The sequence below is a fragment of the Etheostoma spectabile genome, chromosome 9 (assembly GCF_008692095.1).
Source record: "Etheostoma spectabile isolate EspeVRDwgs_2016 chromosome 9, UIUC_Espe_1.0, whole genome shotgun sequence".
Taxonomy (NCBI): Eukaryota; Metazoa; Chordata; class Actinopteri; order Perciformes; family Percidae; genus Etheostoma; species Etheostoma spectabile.
The window spans coordinates 25,033,033-25,050,210 of NC_045741.1; the positions used below are offsets into that span (position 1 = coordinate 25,033,033).

The window sequence follows — 17,178 nt, forward strand, 5'->3', positions numbered from 1 at the left end:
ATGCAGAAGAGAAACGCAGTACCTGCAGGTCCATGTTTACCGCTACTAATACTGAGATGACTCACTTTAGCCAGTTGAAAATGACCAACTTTCCCTCGTTAGCCTCTTGATTGAAAGCTTCAGAAACAGAAAGTGTGTTGAGGAGAAGCTCGGAATACATCTTCCACCACTGTTTACATGCCACAGCATGCAAACAAACACGTACTGTAAGTGGCGCATTAGTGTGCATGCACGCACTCATTGTGTGTTGGAGGAATGAGTCTTTTCCTCTTGACCTTTCTGGCACAGAGCAGCGAGCGAGCTGATAAGAACGCGCCCCTCTGTCTCTGCAGCATTCCAAGTGTCCTGCAGCAAACGTCCGGAGTCCCCCTGCAGGAGACAAGTCCCGCCACAACCTGCACCCACTCCCATCAACCCCATCCTGAGGCAGGAACAATGACATGTTGCCATTAGGGCCTGTAACTATGTGGAGCTTGCACGCTATCTTGTCACCAGCGGATCAAAATATCTCAGCCAGTACATCTGCAGTGTTCACGCAAACTAATCTGTCTTGCCTAAACCTAAAAGAGTTCTGGCAGAAAAAGGCTTTCTCACAAAAAGCCCTGAAGACCAAATTCTCCCGTGTGTAAAAATGTGCAAAGTGCACCCGTGGAATTCTGAGTCATTATATGACATTATATTAATGGTAATTATAGCAAGCTAGAGAGTGATGTTTCAAGACAAGACACAAAATACAAGCAAGTAGGTTTCAGAAGCATTGATTAAAAGATGCAATCAAGAAAGAAAAGGCAAAGCTTTAAAAAACAGAAAGGTAGTTTCTTTAAAATGCAAGACAACGTAGTCAACACTAGTGGATCTACTGCCAGCGTGCCATTAATGGATGTATTAAAACCCTGGATGCAGCGTCTGAGGCGGAGCCCCGTTCATATGCATGAAGCCCAAAAAGTTCAACTTCCTTGTATAACGTTACCTGGATGACCAACGCTACTTCCACCTTATGTGGCCCATAGAGAACGCCTTTAACGCTCCTCTAACTTCAACAGGCATTAATAGGGATATAGTGAGAGATTTGGACATTTCAGCCCCCAGTATCAAATGGAAGATAAAGCAGAGATAAGCGGATTCAAGGACTTTTCTTATTCCCTATAAATTTCCTGCAGGTGGCGGGGAGGGTATTTTTGAAACAAATACATGAATTCAGGTAATATGTTGTTTTTTAATATATTTACTCTCATATCATGGATATAGGTAAGAGCATTCATCTTTCTATAGATTAGATCTATAGATCTTTAGAGTTAGAAGAGGATGAAAATGATAGAACCTGTCCTGGCCACCTTTATTTTATTTTGATTTCTTTTCCTAATAAACTCAGAACGTCTTCACCACGATCAGAAAAAACCTCCGCTGAATTCCGCAGATTTCGTTTGGGCCTGCTAATAATCAGCCTCCGCACTGAGGCAGGCATGCACAGACATGAATATGTTGTCAATGTGTTGGTGGTCAAGGGGAGATGGGCGCGCTGTAGGGTGTCTTGCATCGGGTCTGGGGCTAAACTCAAAGTGGGCCGGACACATCCAAAGCATGACAGGCATGTTTCTCTGAGCCCGGCCATGGAATGCCCAACAAAGAAGGCATGCAGGCTGCAACAATTCTGGGAAAAAAGTCATCTTATCTTGTGAAGGATGTTCAGCAATTCACAAAAAATGATGTTAATCACTTCTGTCAAGGTGCAACAACTTGTGAGTGCAGTAGTTCATCCCTTAAAACCAACATGAATCATACTGGATACATTGGAAAATGTATTTAAACGATTCTCACTCAGAGAATCAGAGATTAACTTCCATTCCCATGCTCATTCCCCGCCAACCTGCATCACCTGTCGGCCATTCCTCAGAGATAAGTCATCACTCTGCACAAACAATCTTTTTTCATTCTTTCTTCTCATGACAAGTTGTGATCTCACAGATGAGGGACAATCCTTAAACAAATATCTCAGATATCTCCTACAAGATGGGTTGACAATGTGAACCTTAGTATTCATAAAGTTTGCCAAATGTACTCACATTTTTTTAATTTGGCTTCCTTTAACCTGTGAGATGTCTGGTTTGTGACACAAGGCATTCAGCGTTGGACTGTAGAGCCATTCCTGTTTTATGACGGGAGCACGGAAAGTATCTTTTTATTTAAGCAGCAAACCCAGACACTAGCAGCTGAAGTACTGGTTGACTGAGGAGCATCTGACTGGGCCGATGCATTCCAGTTGACCACGATGGGGCCGACAGCGTGTTCCAGTTGCCCCCTCTGCTGCGCGCTTGTGGTAGAACAAGAAAGGCAACCAAAGACTCGAGTCTCAAACCACTACTGCACCACTCTAGCAACAATAACTACAAAAAATCCACCAAATCAAGATACTTTCAAGCAAAGTAGTTTTACAGGTAAGATGTTAATGCCTGAATGAAAAGGTTAGTGGAATGGAGGACAGTACTTAATATACTTATACTTACTAAGTATTTTATCCACATTTCACTTCAAGACAAATTGTAGATATTCTTCGGGCCAATTTTGGTCTCTTTCACTGACGTTCAACACATTTGCATGCTACACCAGCGTGTGGCTAGCCGACAGGTGGGGATCCTCCAGGTCGGGCCGGGCTCGGACAAATGGTGTTTGGGTTCAGCGTACTTGACATAGTGCCTCAAGTTCTTTTTAGTAAATAAAAAGGATGAATATAGTACTGTCTGTTTTGGGCTACTCGTTCAGTGTTGGGGTTTGTTAGCCCACAAATGGATGCAACACATATGTATAATATTATTATTATTAATTATTTACTATTTCATGCAACACAAACTTAGGGCTTCAACTTACATCAACTGCGTTGGGCTCGTACATGAAAACAGACAGCCTGTTGGGTTTCGGGTCACGCCAGATACTACTGTCTAGGATTTGGACAGGATTATGCAAACTGCAGAGTTTGACACTGAAGTGGGAAAATGTCTCTGTATTCACCTGCAAAGGACTTCAAGATGTGTTAATATGAACAGGATTTTGACATCACAACTAAGCCAATTGGGGTCCAATATGCATATGTGTGATGTGGAAACTGCCAGCTCCTGAGTGCAAAGTCTTTGTAATGTCTAATAGAACACGTGTGAATAAAGCAGGTCATTGGCCAGAGAATTCATGGCGAGGGAGTGGGCGTGCTGATGACGTTTCGACGGTTAAGAAGAAAGAGCCATTTACCCGAAGACAGCATCCAAACTGTCTGACTGGAGGGACGAGGAGATTCGGGAACTTCTGTTGGTTAGGGCCAACTCCAAAATCGTCAAATTCAAAAAACAGCAAAAGAATCCATTGATTATGACCAAATCACGAATCACTGTCGTGGCTGTGGTGTAAACCACGTTGTGTTCTGCCTCCTGCACGCTCTGCGCAGGCGCCCCCCCTCACCTAAACCAAAGCAATCTCCTGTTGCCTTCTGCAGTTATTCTATATCGACGGTGTTTCATTTCTGGGATTGTTCAGGTGCCAGATGTCCCTCACCTTCGGTTTTCTTTAACTCTGGTTGATTTAAGAGAACTAGGGTCTACACGGCGCTGTGGAGGAAGGTCTGGCAATGTGAGATTATGCTGCAGTTCATGTGTGAAAGTCAACTTCGGACAATTTCTGGACCTGATTCATCGGAAGGTGGGGCTGAAAGGTGGGGAAAACCAAGTAAATGGCCTTGATGATGTTATTAGGGTTGTCTTGTCTTGGGTTTGGAGACTACAAGATGTTTTAAGCTGAAAGACTGTGTTTGAAATTGCGGGAGTAAAGTTCGAAAGACATGAGCAGCATTTACTGGGCAGGGTCCAGGACGATGGGGCTCGCTTGTTTTCCTTTCCACCAATCACAACCGTCCTGGGTGGCCCCAGATAGAGGAAGGGAAGGGAACGTTAGGCTTAATACATCCGTTTAACCAGACTAGACAGGGTGTAACAAAAGGTGCCGATGAGTTGCATTATGGGAAATGTAGGATTTGGGGTTTTGGGGGCTTGACCAATAAGCAAGACTAAAAGTCAGAATATCTTGTCCTCTGCAGCTTCAACCACGTATAATTTTTGAATAGTATGTTTCTAGCAAGTCTGCCAAGGTTATAAAAGTGCAGTAATAAATTACTGGAATGCCCCTTTAAAAAGCATAATGTAATCATTTGAAGCAAAAAAGTGATAGTCCAAAAAACAATGAGGGTGATGAATAACCAATAGAATTCCTTTAGAGGGAAGGTGTCCTCTGTTTTCATCCTAATACTACTTGCACTCGTAACACTTTTGTCCTGATAGTGTTAAGAGCCTAATGCAGGCAATTCAATTCATTAAACTAATCAATTCAGCAATTACTCAATCATCTAGCAGCCTAAAGCAACATTTTCCTTCGAATCATTACGTAAATAAGCCAGTCCAAACTCTCCTGGACTAGAATCAACTTCACCCCCCCTCCTTTCACTAGGCCTCCTCAAAGAATCCCCACATATAAAAACCTTCCCTCTCTCTCTCTCTCTCGGGGGAGAGAGAGAGAGAGAGAGAGAGAGAGAGAGAGAGAGAGAGAGAGAGAGAGGGAGGGAGAGAGAGAGCCATGCCATATTCCTCAGTGCTGTTAGTTGCTGCTCCCAGTGCTAGTCACACAGGCTGCCAACGGGACTCAGAGACAGCGGAGCAGAACTTCTGTATTGTTGTTGCAAAAGAATTGTGAAAAATTCAAACAACAACACACATTTCTTCATATTTTAACCACTTTATTTCCATTCTATCAGTGTGTCCTTCATTAGGGAAGCAGTAACATATAACTACCCCCCCAGCCTTTCAGTGTTTGTGCGGTTGAGCACCCCACATGGTTGATATTAACATTCCATCAGCTTTCTAATGATGAGGACAAAGCAGGCCGCAGGGCCGGTTAATGACAGCATTGGCATGGTGCACACATTCCTGCACTTAACTAGCCAGAGGGCCTCTGCAGGGTGGTAGTGGGGGGGTAGAGACTAGTAGCTGGGGAAAACGAGGAGAGCTCCAGTGTAAGAAGCCTCTTCTCCCTCCCGACATGTACATATGTGTGATTTTCCCAGTTATGACAGGCGTGCAGGGAGGAATGACACTTCTTTGGCTCACAGGAACATTCTTTTCTCTGGATGTAAATGCAAAGTATTAATGCTGCATTCCAGGAAACTTTAAAAAATGGGTACGGCCGTGTCCTATGATGAAAAGTGCCCAAGAACTCCACGAGTAATTCAGGTGGAATTCGGCAACCAATAGTCAGCTGTGTGAGGTACCACCAATATAACTCGATATGCCAGAATACAAACGGTCAGCTGTTTCTTAAGGCCATTTCAATCCTATACTCATAGAGACAGATGTGTAACAACATGGCCTACTCATGAAAAGTTAACGTCCGCTTAAAATAAAAATATCTTGAAAAATCAATGTTAAGCAAATCAAGCATATTCCCAGCAGGAACACGTGGAGGTCAGATGTCGTCCAAGCTCGAGTTAGAATGCAACGTTAAATAAAAAGGTCTCGGGCACAAGAGCCCGCGCCTCTGGCACCTTTACAAACGTCTTCCTAAAACAATTTGGCTAAACTCTAATGAAAATATGAAGAAATAATGAGCAGTCAATACATGTTAGAGCCTGCAACATAAAGAGCAGTTAGCAGTTGTTGTGTTCCTCACGTTGAATTGCCAATAGAAGCAGTCTGTGAGACTTCTTTCACTCATGTAGTGTAGTTCTCTCCTCTTTTCACACTTTTACACAAGATTACAAGCTATCCAGAGCTGAAACAATTATTTAAATAATTGATTAGAAAAGCATCAGAAAATTAACTATTTTAAACGTCAGTATTAAAAATGCCAAACTTATGTAGTCCCAGCTTCTCAAATGTACTGTAAGTATTTTGGTTTTGGACTACTGGTCGGACAAAAAAAGACACCTTATTATGTCACTTCTATGAAACTGTAATAGACACAGTTTTGTGATGTTTATAGATCAAATAAATAATTAATTCATGAGGGAAATAATTGTCAGATTAATTGTTGATGAAAACAATTGTCAGCCCTAAAGCCAACAATGCCACTTAAGAGCAAAGCAAAACGTGTTTTAAAGACATGTTCTGTCTTCCTATTATATAAGGAGACCTTCCGTTTATAAGGAGACAGATTCTCGTGTAGGGAAATGGTAGCGTCTGTCTTTTGGTTATGTTTTTCAGATTACAAATGCAGACTATTGGGCTTTTTCACATTTTATGGAGGCACAGGACAGGGGCAGTATGCTCGTCAGCTGCATAAGACATAGGGTGATGCAAAGTGTTTATTTAGCTTTAGCATTTTTTTCCAGTTGAGCTTAATGTGACAGGATCGTTTTTTTAACCGCCACAGAGATCAAATAAATATATGATAAACAGAACAAGAAAAAAACTAAAAATCACAGACAGGTGTCTGAGCAAATCAGCCATGAAAGACAAATACTATGTCATAAGTGTAACCTCCTCCAACACGGGACACGCTGTGGGGACGGAGTGGGCCGGGTTGTATTAGGCCACAGCACTGTACAGACAGAGAAAAACTGGAACTTATGAAGTACAATCCTCATGAACACTTGGCAGGTACTTGGACACTATGTCATCAGTGTTCTCTCTCATACCCTGGATGTGGGTGTCCAGTCTCTGGACCAGCTGCTTGGCCAGAAAGCTCTCTTCCTCCAGGAAATGAGAGACCATGCTCTCTGCAGGCGACACTGACAGAGGCTCCTGGGAGGGAAGAAAAACACATAACTGTAAGATTACCTTTACTACAACTGTGGATTCCTATATGCGATGAGCCTAACTATTAGACACTGCACAGGTGGCCAACTAGTAAAATGCTCCCTCTCTCCATGTAGAACAAGAATTTAGCTTCTAAACTCTTTCATTTAGCAAACTGGTTTTGCAATCTTTACGCTGATTATTCTGTGTGTGTGTGTGTGTGTATATATTTATATGCAGTATATACTCATTAAGAAGGCTCCAGGATGTCCATTTACCCACTTAAAAATGCAATGATTTTTTCCATAATCGAGCAGCCCCTCAGGGCTACACCTGTTTCTTTGCTTACTCTGAGCTCAGCTGCCTTCGGTTCTCCTGGCTCCACCTGGCCACGGAGCTGAGGCGGGACGTTGGATGAAGATCCTTTCAGTGTGGCGATGGTGACGTCACGTTGGTGCAGCTCGGCGGTCAGCTTAGACACCTCCTTCCTCATTCCCTCCACCTCACCGCTGTGAGTCTGCCTGGCCCTTTGCAGCTCTTCTCTGAGCTGTAGAAGCCAAGACAAGATGGATGTTACTTGGGTACACTGTCCATCATTATGGACCATTATTATTACCATATCTTTTCATTTCATTGTAAAAGCTAGAGCAGAAAATAAATAACACTAAAAAAAGCGTAAAAAGACAAAAGTTACTTAGGAAGTCCACTGGGGACTAACTACAATCACCAGCTCACAGTGATTCTCCAGTCGTTCAGCCCAGCCTTATAGTGGTAGAGAACACTCTGCTCACAAATCTCAAAGTTCCCACAGACAAGTCCTCTGACCTTTTTTATTTCAGCAACAGAGGAATCATTTTGGGCCTTAATGCTCCTCAGGTCCTCCGTCTTCTGTCCGCTCACTTTCTCCAGTCTGAGCAAACCATAAAAACATCAAAAAGAAAACCAAGTGGACTTCAAAAAATTAAAGGCATACAGAAGCTCAAATGTCAAAAGCATATGTCCAATATACCAATACCGTGGGCGTATACAGAGGCCAGCATTCACCTCTCTTTACAACATGCAAGTTCAGCTCTAAGATGAGCCTCGCTTGCTTCGGCGCTGTAAAACCTGATTGCGGTCTTCTCCAGATCTTGTCTGAGGACTTCCACACCAGTGCCGTCCCGCGCTGCCAGGCAGTCCTCCAGAGAGCTGAGAGAAAAGATAGTTATGAAGTCTATATCAACTTCTCAAATTGATGCAAGCCTTGAACCTATTGTTTAGCAAACAGTGCATCCCTCCTACAGTATTAGTATAGACTGCCCTCTTGTGTTTTGCTGCTGTACTACATCATAAAAAACAATCCACCCACCGAATGACTTGATCTTTAGCTTGCAGAGCTTGGTGGAGTCTGGCAGCTCCATTGTGAAGCCGTTGGCGTTCAAGACCGGCTCTTCGCTCTAATGGGTTCTGGGATCCCAGTTCCTCCCTTTCCTCTGCAGGGACCTGTGAACAGCAGTGGATCCTCAGCTGATATTCACTCTGTCAGCTAGTGTTGCAAATAAAATCATACTGACAGATTTTTTCTAACATGTTGGATATTTGTGACTGACATCGGCAACTGATGACATCCCTCCAGAGCTAGCCTTCAGGTGGTTCCCAGGCTTTGATCTGCCGCTGCTCGTATCTGTTCCTAACCATTCTGCTGACCTGTTCTCTCTGGTTCTGTCCCACCCATTTCTCGAGCGGTCGGAGGCGTTCCAGTTCAAGCTCCTGTGAGTGCAGGCTGCCCTGAGCATTCTCCAGCTGCAGACGCAGACGCAGCATCTCGAATCCCTCCCTGTGCTCGCTCTCCTTTTGGCACAATGCCCACTGGGACTGGACATCAAAAGACAGAGACTATGTGTTAAAGTAACCTGTGTTCACTTTGCTTCAGTATTAAACTCGGTCGGGTTGACATTATACGTTGAGGTTATTAAGTTGCTTTTACTTTCAGGTGTGTGAGCTCATCAGTCAGGCTCTTATTTTGGGTCTCCAGCGCTGTCACTTGTTTTTGGTACTGGATACGCTGCTGCTCCCACTCTACAGAGTGCTGATGATATTCCTGCAGAGAAACACAGGGATGATTCTACTATACTCAACCAGTGGAAGGCAGTAAATCTGACCAGTCTGTACGTGACTAGGGTAATGAACAGGATATAAAGGGAATTGGACTAATAGTGCGTTCCATTTGTACTCGGATGTCAGATTTTCCAGCGTAAAAGTCGGAAACACGGCCCCTGACCTCGGATTTCAGAGCTGTGAACTTGATCAATGACAAGTTATTTGTGTCTCACTAGCTCAGTCCTGCACGCAGTCCTGTCCAACTTCTATCTCAGGACATGTTGTTACGTGGTTTGTATGCACACTAAAAGCGTAAAGTGTTATAAAGTGGCAGCGCTAACAGTGGCTCAACTGGCTAGAGCTGATAGTCTAAATGGAACGCATTCAACCTGACCTCATTCCCAGCTTTGGCTCCCGAGTTCCGAGGTAAATGGAACGCACCATTGTCTTATTGTACCTCAATCTTCTTATTGAGTCGGGTCACCTCTGAACGGTCTGCCTCTTGGGTATTTGGAACTCCATTGGTCTCCTTGAGCTGTTTGCGCTGAAGCTTGAGATAACTTCTCTTTAATTTATCCAACTGTAGGAAAAACAAGTTAGTAAGAAAAAATTCTCAAATTCAAGTTTTAATCAGAGGCGTCTTTTCAAATGCATCCGAGGACAAGAATACAGAATGTTTTGGCAGTCCAATTCACAGAGATCAATATCAAATGTCATCTTGGTAAGTTGAGTAATATCTAAGATTGTTTAGTCTGTAAAGAGAGAAGATGATTAAGTTACTTTATGAGTTTTATTATTATTTATTTGATATTTTTATACTAAATAAGACAAAAAATAAAAACAAAGGACATTTTGACTTTAAGATCTGCATGCTGAGGAACTGAAAAGATTTTAACTAAATGTATACCTTAATCTACCGATCAGTTAAACTAAAGGCTGCTTGTTTTTCAGAGTCTCACCTCTTCTCGGACTTTGTGCAGTTGCTGCTCGTACTTGGTAACTACGTCTTGTCGACTGGGCTGGACTTCTTCTAGCTGCTTGCGGAGCAATCCGATCTAGGATCAGGGGTGATGACAGTAATTAAATGGGTTGTAAAATGCCAACATGATAACAACATTTATTAACACAAGGGCATGCTGAGGCTGTGCATTCAAACTGTCACGGTTATGCTGTAAAACAACAACAAACTGTATGTGGTGAATGATTGTACATGTAGTTCCATCTCTTTATGTTACTGAGCAGGTTAAACACACTGGTTACATCCACCATCCCATGACTGAAGACAATAGTAGCCTTCTCAGTTCTTCTCAACAGAAAACCCTAACTTGTGAATCTGAATTAAAAAAACAGTACAATAACACTTTGGAAATGATCTGCTACTGAACCTCCAAGTTCCTCCTTTCAAGGAGATTCCTGGAAGTCAACAGCTCTTCTTCCCCACTTTTCAGCCTGAGCTCCATGGCCTGAATCTCAGCCTCCCACTCCCTCTTCTGATGATTGATCATAATGTCAATCTGTCTCATCAGCTCCTGAAGCTCTGGCTCACACGATGACAGGACAGAGCTGGAACGCAAATACAAAATAAAATAAAAAATCAGTTTAAATACCACATAAAAAGAGGTCACCCTCACTGCAAAGCTCACCGCCACAGTCCGCCGGTGGTATTACGGAATTAGCTCGAGTTGGTTAACGTTAGCTAGTTAGGCTTCTGCCAGTTTTACGTTACCTCAGGTCAGGATTTTGCAGCGATCCCAGAGCCTCCATCCTGAAGTGATACTGTCGGCGTTTAATAACTTTACGTTAACTTGCCTCACGTTAACTAACAAAGCAACCTCCGCGGCATCATTACCGTGACTAGCTAACGATAGCTAAACATAACTAGCTAGCTAGCTAAGTTAGTTGACGCCAGTTATTTGCCTGAGTTGAAATGAAGTAACTAACGTTACAGCACCTTACTTGATTTAATTGTGTCAAAGCCTAAGTGCAGTACGCACGTCATTAAAGTTTCTAACATTGTTAGCAAACCTTAGCAGCTAACATGAGCTAGTTTCAGTGCGTATAACTACTTTTGTTTACATCGTTAGCCATGTAACCGCCATAGGTAACCACTGACTTTACTACACGGACATGTACGATGAATTTCCTGAAGTGAGGCGGTAACTCCGCCCCCGATCTGTGACGCTGTAGCCTACGTTCAAAGAGCAATACTCAGTATTGCTATAATTCCAAAAACCGTGTGGCTCAAGATTATTTTATAAACCAACGGATATACTATCATGAGCATACCGCACCTGTCGTAATAATACAACCAAATTCAATGTGAATCACGTATCTAGATTAATTAACAAGGGGCTGCAGTACAGCCTTTCTACATTTAGCAAACTACAATTAACCGTTATTACTGGGATTGCAATGTTTAGCGAAACCTTATAGTCATCAGTTTACAAGCAAACTAGTCCTAGGGTCCTGGATGGTTGAATACAATAAGTTCTCTGGTATCACATTGGTCGAACACGTGGCTCGTTGGTCTAGGGGTATGATTCTCGCTTCGGGTGCGAGAGGTCCCGGGTTCAAATCCCGGACGAGCCCACATTTTGATACAATGGAAAATGCCGATGGATGCATTATGGGATTCCCCTTTTGAATGTATTGCTAGCCTTAGCTTTGTATTAACTCATATCCGCCTCCGGTCAACGTTAGCGGTAGTTTGAAACATGCATTACGATCGGTCGCAATGGGGCGGTTTCCCACAAGCATGTTACTGTGTGACTGCATTTTGTTGTTTTAAAAGCATCCTCCGGGCCTTACATTAACGCTAAGGTTAGCTTTACCTTAACGTTACCTAGCAGGTAACGGAACGGTATCGTTAGCTTACCTGGCTAGCTGTTACAGCCATTCAACGGGTCCGTTATTCAGATTCAGAAATACTTTATTAAGAGAAACGTCACAAACATGGGTTGTAGAATGTAGTAGAGCCTAGGAAATACCCTGCATGAAGTCCAGCTTGTAAACACGACTGTCACGTCAGGTCAGTTAGGTATTAAAAATTAACAAGGTGAACCTTAAAGTGTGGCTCGTTGGTCTAGGGGTATGATTCTCGCTTTGGGTGCGAGAGGTCCCGGGTTCAAATCCCGGACGAGCCCTTACTTCTTTTTTGCTATCTAGAAGTTCACTTTAATACATCCAAATTTGTAGTGACGTGGTTTACGTTTTGATCAGGAAGGGAGATGGGAGACGTCAACCAAGTTTGATCATTGTTTGCCTATACCCCCTCCACCTGCCCTCCATCGTCAAACACTGAACAAAGAGCGTCTCCTCCGCTCTGCTTTCCCAGCTGTTGTGTTGTTAGGGTTTGGGCCGTGAGAAGAGAGGGAGGTTTCTGTCCCGCCCCCACAAATACACCAGACACTCCTAACAGGCGGCAGACGAGCAGGCTCCCCATTCACTGCAGTGTGGCTGTGCTGCACACTCAAAGAAAGGACATACTCTCTAATGAAGGAGAACTGAGTCTGTTCTTGGAATGACGTTTGGGCATCACTTATACTGTAAGTAGACTTTATAGTCACACATTATTATTATTATCATTTATTATTATTATTATTATTATTATTATTATTATTTTAAACTATTTCCTTCAAATATTATGCTTAGTAGTGACTACTGGTTTGTGTTATGGTTATCTATTTCAGTGTACTTTTCATACGCTTTCTGTACTGTTGGCACACAGTCTTGACCAAAATATATACAGTACATCTGACTGTTATCCCATAGTCCTAAGGCACAATATAAGAAAAGTCTTTTAAGAGATATCTGTGAAAATGACAATAAGGAAGACATCGTCTATCAAGTAGAACATCTAATAACCATATTTTTTATTTAACACAGAGGAGCAAACTGGGAACGTGGCGACTGAAGCAATATCTCCTAGAACAGGCCTTGTCATCGGTGTTGTCGTCGTTGGGACTCCCAGGATCCAAGTCCTTCTCTACCTTTGATCCTGTCTGCGGTCCACCAGCTCAGCTCGACAATGGTTCTGTGTGAGGAGGGCGAGTGCAGCGTCTGCCTCCTACCCTACTCGCGGATGGACAGGGTCCCCCGGGTGCTCCACTGCAGACACACCTTCTGCGAGCCGTGCCTGGAGACGATTTCTCAGGCCATGGGGGAGCTGCTCACAGTGGGCTGCCCTTTGTGTCGCCGGGTGACCTGCATAGGACACGGCCTCAGCCTGCAGGAAGCCCTGTGGATCAACAGCAGTCTGTGGGAGCAGATCCAAGAGGCCGAGGAGCAGGAGGAGGAGCAGGAGGAGGAGGAGCAGGAGGAAGATGGACTGAAACAAGAAGCTGAGGAGGAAGGGATGGAGTCTAAACAACAAGCAGAATGGTGGGTGGACAGTGGAAACAGACACAGAAGTGGACATCAACACAGTTGTGGGTTCTTGTTTATGGGCATTTTTAGCATAATTCACAACTATCTTCAAGCAGAAAACTTTGTGACCTTTGACCTCTTGTTATTTCCCATGCTTTTAGCTGGAATATGAAGAGTTTTTTCTCCAAACACTGCCGTTTCCAAAGCACATTAGGAGTGAAAAAGTAAAAAAGATAGAAAAGAAATTGAGAATAGTACCGGTATCCCTTTAAAACCAGTGCTGAATTTGAAGAATTCCAGCCATACCTAGCCCTTCACACGCCGGTGTTAATCAGTCCGTCTGTCCACAGAGCTTCTCATTAGCACCTCAGCTCTGCAGTGCCACATTTTAAAATCCTATCTAACACAAGAACTTTACTTTTCAGCGCTTCCTCCAGCTCGGCCAGAACAAAGCTCAAACTGCCTGCCTTCTTCAGAAAGTTTAGTTTGACTAAGAAGCACCCAGAGAGGATTGTGCCCGGCAGTAATGTGTAAGTTCTCACTTTGTGGTAATTGGCTATATTAACATTAAGTAAAACATCTGGACTAATCATTTTTGTATTTGTCTTTTTTTTTAAGGGAAATGAAATCGTGGCGCAGGCTTCCAACTGAAGAGACTTTGGGTTAAGGTTTAAAAAGAGGCGGGTCACCGATGATGGGACACTTCCTCTCAGGATAATATTGGCGGAGGACAGGCGCCGCTAGAAGACTCGACTCAACCTTGTCAGTTGAGGCCGTTAGGGCTCGAGAATCCATTTGTGTTCCTGTCAGGACATTGTTCTGTCCTCAGCCAAAGGTGCCCTGTCTCCCATTATTTATTCTAGGCCTAATTCTCCCAGCTGGTGCTGTGGGATTTGCTTCAGCTGTCCCCGTGGGACTCACAGCCCGAGACCCCCTCGTAACAGATGGTCTCCTGAGGACATTCCCTTTGCGTAGCCACTGCTGACCATTAAATATAACTTATTATTATTATTTTTTTTTAATTTATGATAGCTAGTTGAGAAAGTATTTAATAAAACTATTTTTGAACGGACTTTCTCTTTCTCTGTGTTTTTATTTACTTATTAATGCCGATCATACCACGTGGCTTTGGGAGATGAAAGAATCATGAGCTCAAAGCAAAGACATGACACTTCTCTGCTTTACCTTCTACATCATTTATGAAACATGAAGTATTTAAATGACTAAAAAAAAGTGAAGCCAGTAGGAAATTTCTGAATAGAATAATGGGAATATTACTTTTGTCGGCTGGATATAGAACAAAGGCGTGTCACAAAAGACTCATTCAACCATGAAAGCGGATTAGAAACTCCATTCAATAAGCATCTGGCAAGCTTTCCATGTTGGAATATATCAGAATGCTGGATTATTATATCATGGAAATTAGGTCCTTTTTCTTTTGTGTTACCTTATGTGCACATATCTGTTTAAAAATATAGAGTAGAATTCAATGTCAGCCCAAGCTCACTGTTAAGTAGCAGTGTTTGGCGTCTCAGTCATATTAAGGTCATGGTTATTTTCCTGTGGGGAGACACGCTGAGTGGAGCAAGAGATCCGTTAGTTGTCACACTGGTTTGGGAGCCAACTAGTTGTAACAAGTTGTCTCACCTGTAATAATCATGTGAAATATGCCTGGTCATATTTGGATTGATGGTGTGTTATTTTACCTCTCAGTACCATTAATGTGATCCCAAAGTTCAGTAGGCTATTATCACAGTGACTAACGGAGCAGGACGGGCTGAGCAGGCTGGGCGGAGCAGGCTGGGCGGAGCAGGCTGGGCGGTGCAGGACGGCTGCAGCCCTGCAGACAAGCAACAGACAACACATGGATTGTGAAAGTGGCACAGCACCAGTTTCTGTTTGGCATCGTATTTACTGGCTCCCAGGGAGGTCCTGGTAGTGTTGATCACAGGGAGTTAGAACACTGGGAGCTAGGTCAATCTTTTTTACTATCATGCAGTAAAATGGCCCCTGGTTCCTGTCATATGGGTTGTGTATAAAAGTGACTACAGCAACTGGAGTAAAATGTGAAACTTCCCTCTGAAATGTAGTGAAACACTCACATACTAGTACCTCAAATTTGTACTTCAATACACTACTTGAGTACATGTACTCAGTTACATTCCACCACTGCGGGTTGGTCTGTTCAGACCATAGACTGTAAATGATTCTGTGTGTTATTCATATACGGTCTATGGTTCAGAGTGACTAATGAGGCAGGAATCAGATCAGGTCCTCAGCACAGAACCATTCAATGGGAGGAGTTCTAGTGGCGAGTTATTGCAACAAACATGGCGTAAGACAGTTTCCACATTACTGCCCATCACGCAGAGCAATGGTACATTCCTCATGAGAACGGGTTTTCATGAATGGAATGAGCCGCCAGTGGTAATTTGGGACTAGGACAGAACTTTAAGAAGGTGCCAACTCCAAACCTGGATTTTAAGTGAGTCTTAATGACTTTTGTGAAATTGGGGCCGACGACTCGTTATGGCCCCAGGGCCCCTTCTCCCCGCTCCCCCGGCCAACAGCCTCCAGCAGTCCAGTGATCTGTGGGTGTGTGTTGTAAACCACACACACCCCAACATGTCTAAATAACACTGACACAAGGATTACTTCATTACCAGCGGTTCCCAGCCGCCACATTCCTCCCAGATGAACTCCAGTGCCCCCCCCCATCAACACTACCCGGCATGTTGCTGCAAATGTGCAGTCTTGTATACAGTACCTGAGTAAAAGTACAAGTATCTTCCCAGAAAATGACTTTGGTAGAAGTTAAAGTCACCGTTTAGAATATAACTTGAGTTAGTCATTTTCTGATATTAAATGTACTTTATTAGAAATAAAAGGGAAAAATAACTTGGATGTTATCTTCATCACCAACCCGTTCACTACTGTTGTTGTGGTAGTTCATCATCTGTTACCATGGCAGCAGAGCATGCCCCACCAGCGCTTATATCAGTTATGATGCTTCCTCCTCTTCTTCTGTGGTCGTTTTGGTTTTTTGCCCCTTGACAACAACCAGGCGTTACGTCACCCCCCCCCCCCCCCCCCCCCCCCAGGGACGAGCTCCTCCATCGGCTCTGGTAGTAGCCAGAAATGTAGTACAGGAAGTACATACTTTATTAAGGAAAAGTACTAGAGTTAAAGTAGATACTTTAATTAGGAAAAGTACTAGAGTAAAAGTATACATTTTATTTAGTAAATATAGTAGAGTAAAAGTATATACTTTATTTAGGAAAAGTACTAGCGTTAAAGTAGATACTTTAATTAGGAAAAGTACTAGAGTAAAGTAGATACTTTAATTAGGAAAAGTACTAGAGTAAAATAGATACTTTAATTAGAAAAGTACTAGAGTAAAAGTATACTTTTATTTAGTAAATATAGTAGAGTAAAAGTATATACTTTATTTAGGAAAAGTACTAGAGGAAAAGTAAAAGTTTCCTGAAATATAAATAACAAAAGTAAAGTACAGATACGTAATGATTCTACTTAAGTACAGTAATGAAGTATTTGTACTTTGTTACATTACAACTCTGCAAATGTGTTCATTGTTATTGATTTAAAAAAGTAAAAAAGTGGATGTTTTCATTTGATGTAGACATTACTAGAGATTGTATATTCTGTTGTATTATTATGTTGTATAGTCTCATCATGTCTTTTTACTGATATCCCTGCATGGGGTACTCAGTACGCGCCTGGCTTTGTGTCTAAACAAGTTCCTCAGCATATTTAACGATAAAGTAAAAGAGTTATTAGTGTGAAACAAGAATAAAAAGACAGAAACCCTCAGATGTTCAGTTTGAAAGAAAAAGAGCCGGCCCTGAGTTGGTAATAATAAGACATCTTTATTATCATTTGGAGAGACATGCTAGATCTCTGTACAGTGGGAATGGAGAGCCAGCTCTAGACACCCCCCCCCCCCCCC

The 17,178-nt window shown here is 42.9% G+C and overlaps 1 protein-coding gene and 2 non-coding genes across 6 annotated transcripts in view; 2 read left to right on the forward strand and 1 right to left on the reverse strand.

Moving 5' to 3' along the window:
- The window catches only part of cep63 (centrosomal protein 63), a 17,531-nt gene extending 6,498 nt beyond the window's left edge, over window positions 1–11,033 (reverse strand). Inside the window, exons 1-11 of one of the 4 annotated variants that reach the window (XM_032526085.1) lie at window positions 10,573–11,033; window positions 10,232–10,409; window positions 9,806–9,901; window positions 9,304–9,426; window positions 8,734–8,847; window positions 8,454–8,621; window positions 8,116–8,252; window positions 7,812–7,955; window positions 7,593–7,677; window positions 7,117–7,314; window positions 6,668–6,773 (exon numbers count right to left, since the gene is read on the reverse strand). In XM_032526085.1, coding sequence (XP_032381976.1) covers window positions 6,668–6,773; window positions 7,117–7,314; window positions 7,593–7,677; window positions 7,812–7,955; window positions 8,116–8,252; window positions 8,454–8,621; window positions 8,734–8,847; window positions 9,304–9,426; window positions 9,806–9,901; window positions 10,232–10,409; window positions 10,573–10,610 — 1,387 coding nt within the window. In that variant the 5' untranslated portion in view covers window positions 10,611–11,033. Of the gene's footprint in view, window positions 1–6,262; window positions 6,774–7,116; window positions 7,315–7,592; window positions 7,678–7,811; window positions 7,956–8,115; window positions 8,253–8,441; window positions 8,622–8,733; window positions 8,848–9,303; window positions 9,427–9,805; window positions 9,902–10,231; window positions 10,410–10,572 lie in introns of those variants that run through there. The other 3 variants (XM_032526084.1, XM_032526087.1, XM_032526086.1) reach the window with 3 other exon arrangements.
- A 330-nt stretch (window positions 11,034–11,363) lies between these two features.
- trnap-cgg (transfer RNA proline (anticodon CGG)) lies at window positions 11,364–11,435 on the forward strand. The gene has a single exon. It is a non-coding gene; the product is annotated as a tRNA-Pro (tRNA).
- Window positions 11,436–11,917: 482 nt separating this feature from the next.
- Window positions 11,918–11,989, forward strand: trnap-ugg (transfer RNA proline (anticodon UGG)). Its single transcript has one exon. It is a non-coding gene; the product is annotated as a tRNA-Pro (tRNA).
- The last annotated feature ends 5,189 nt before the right edge of the window (window positions 11,990–17,178 follow it).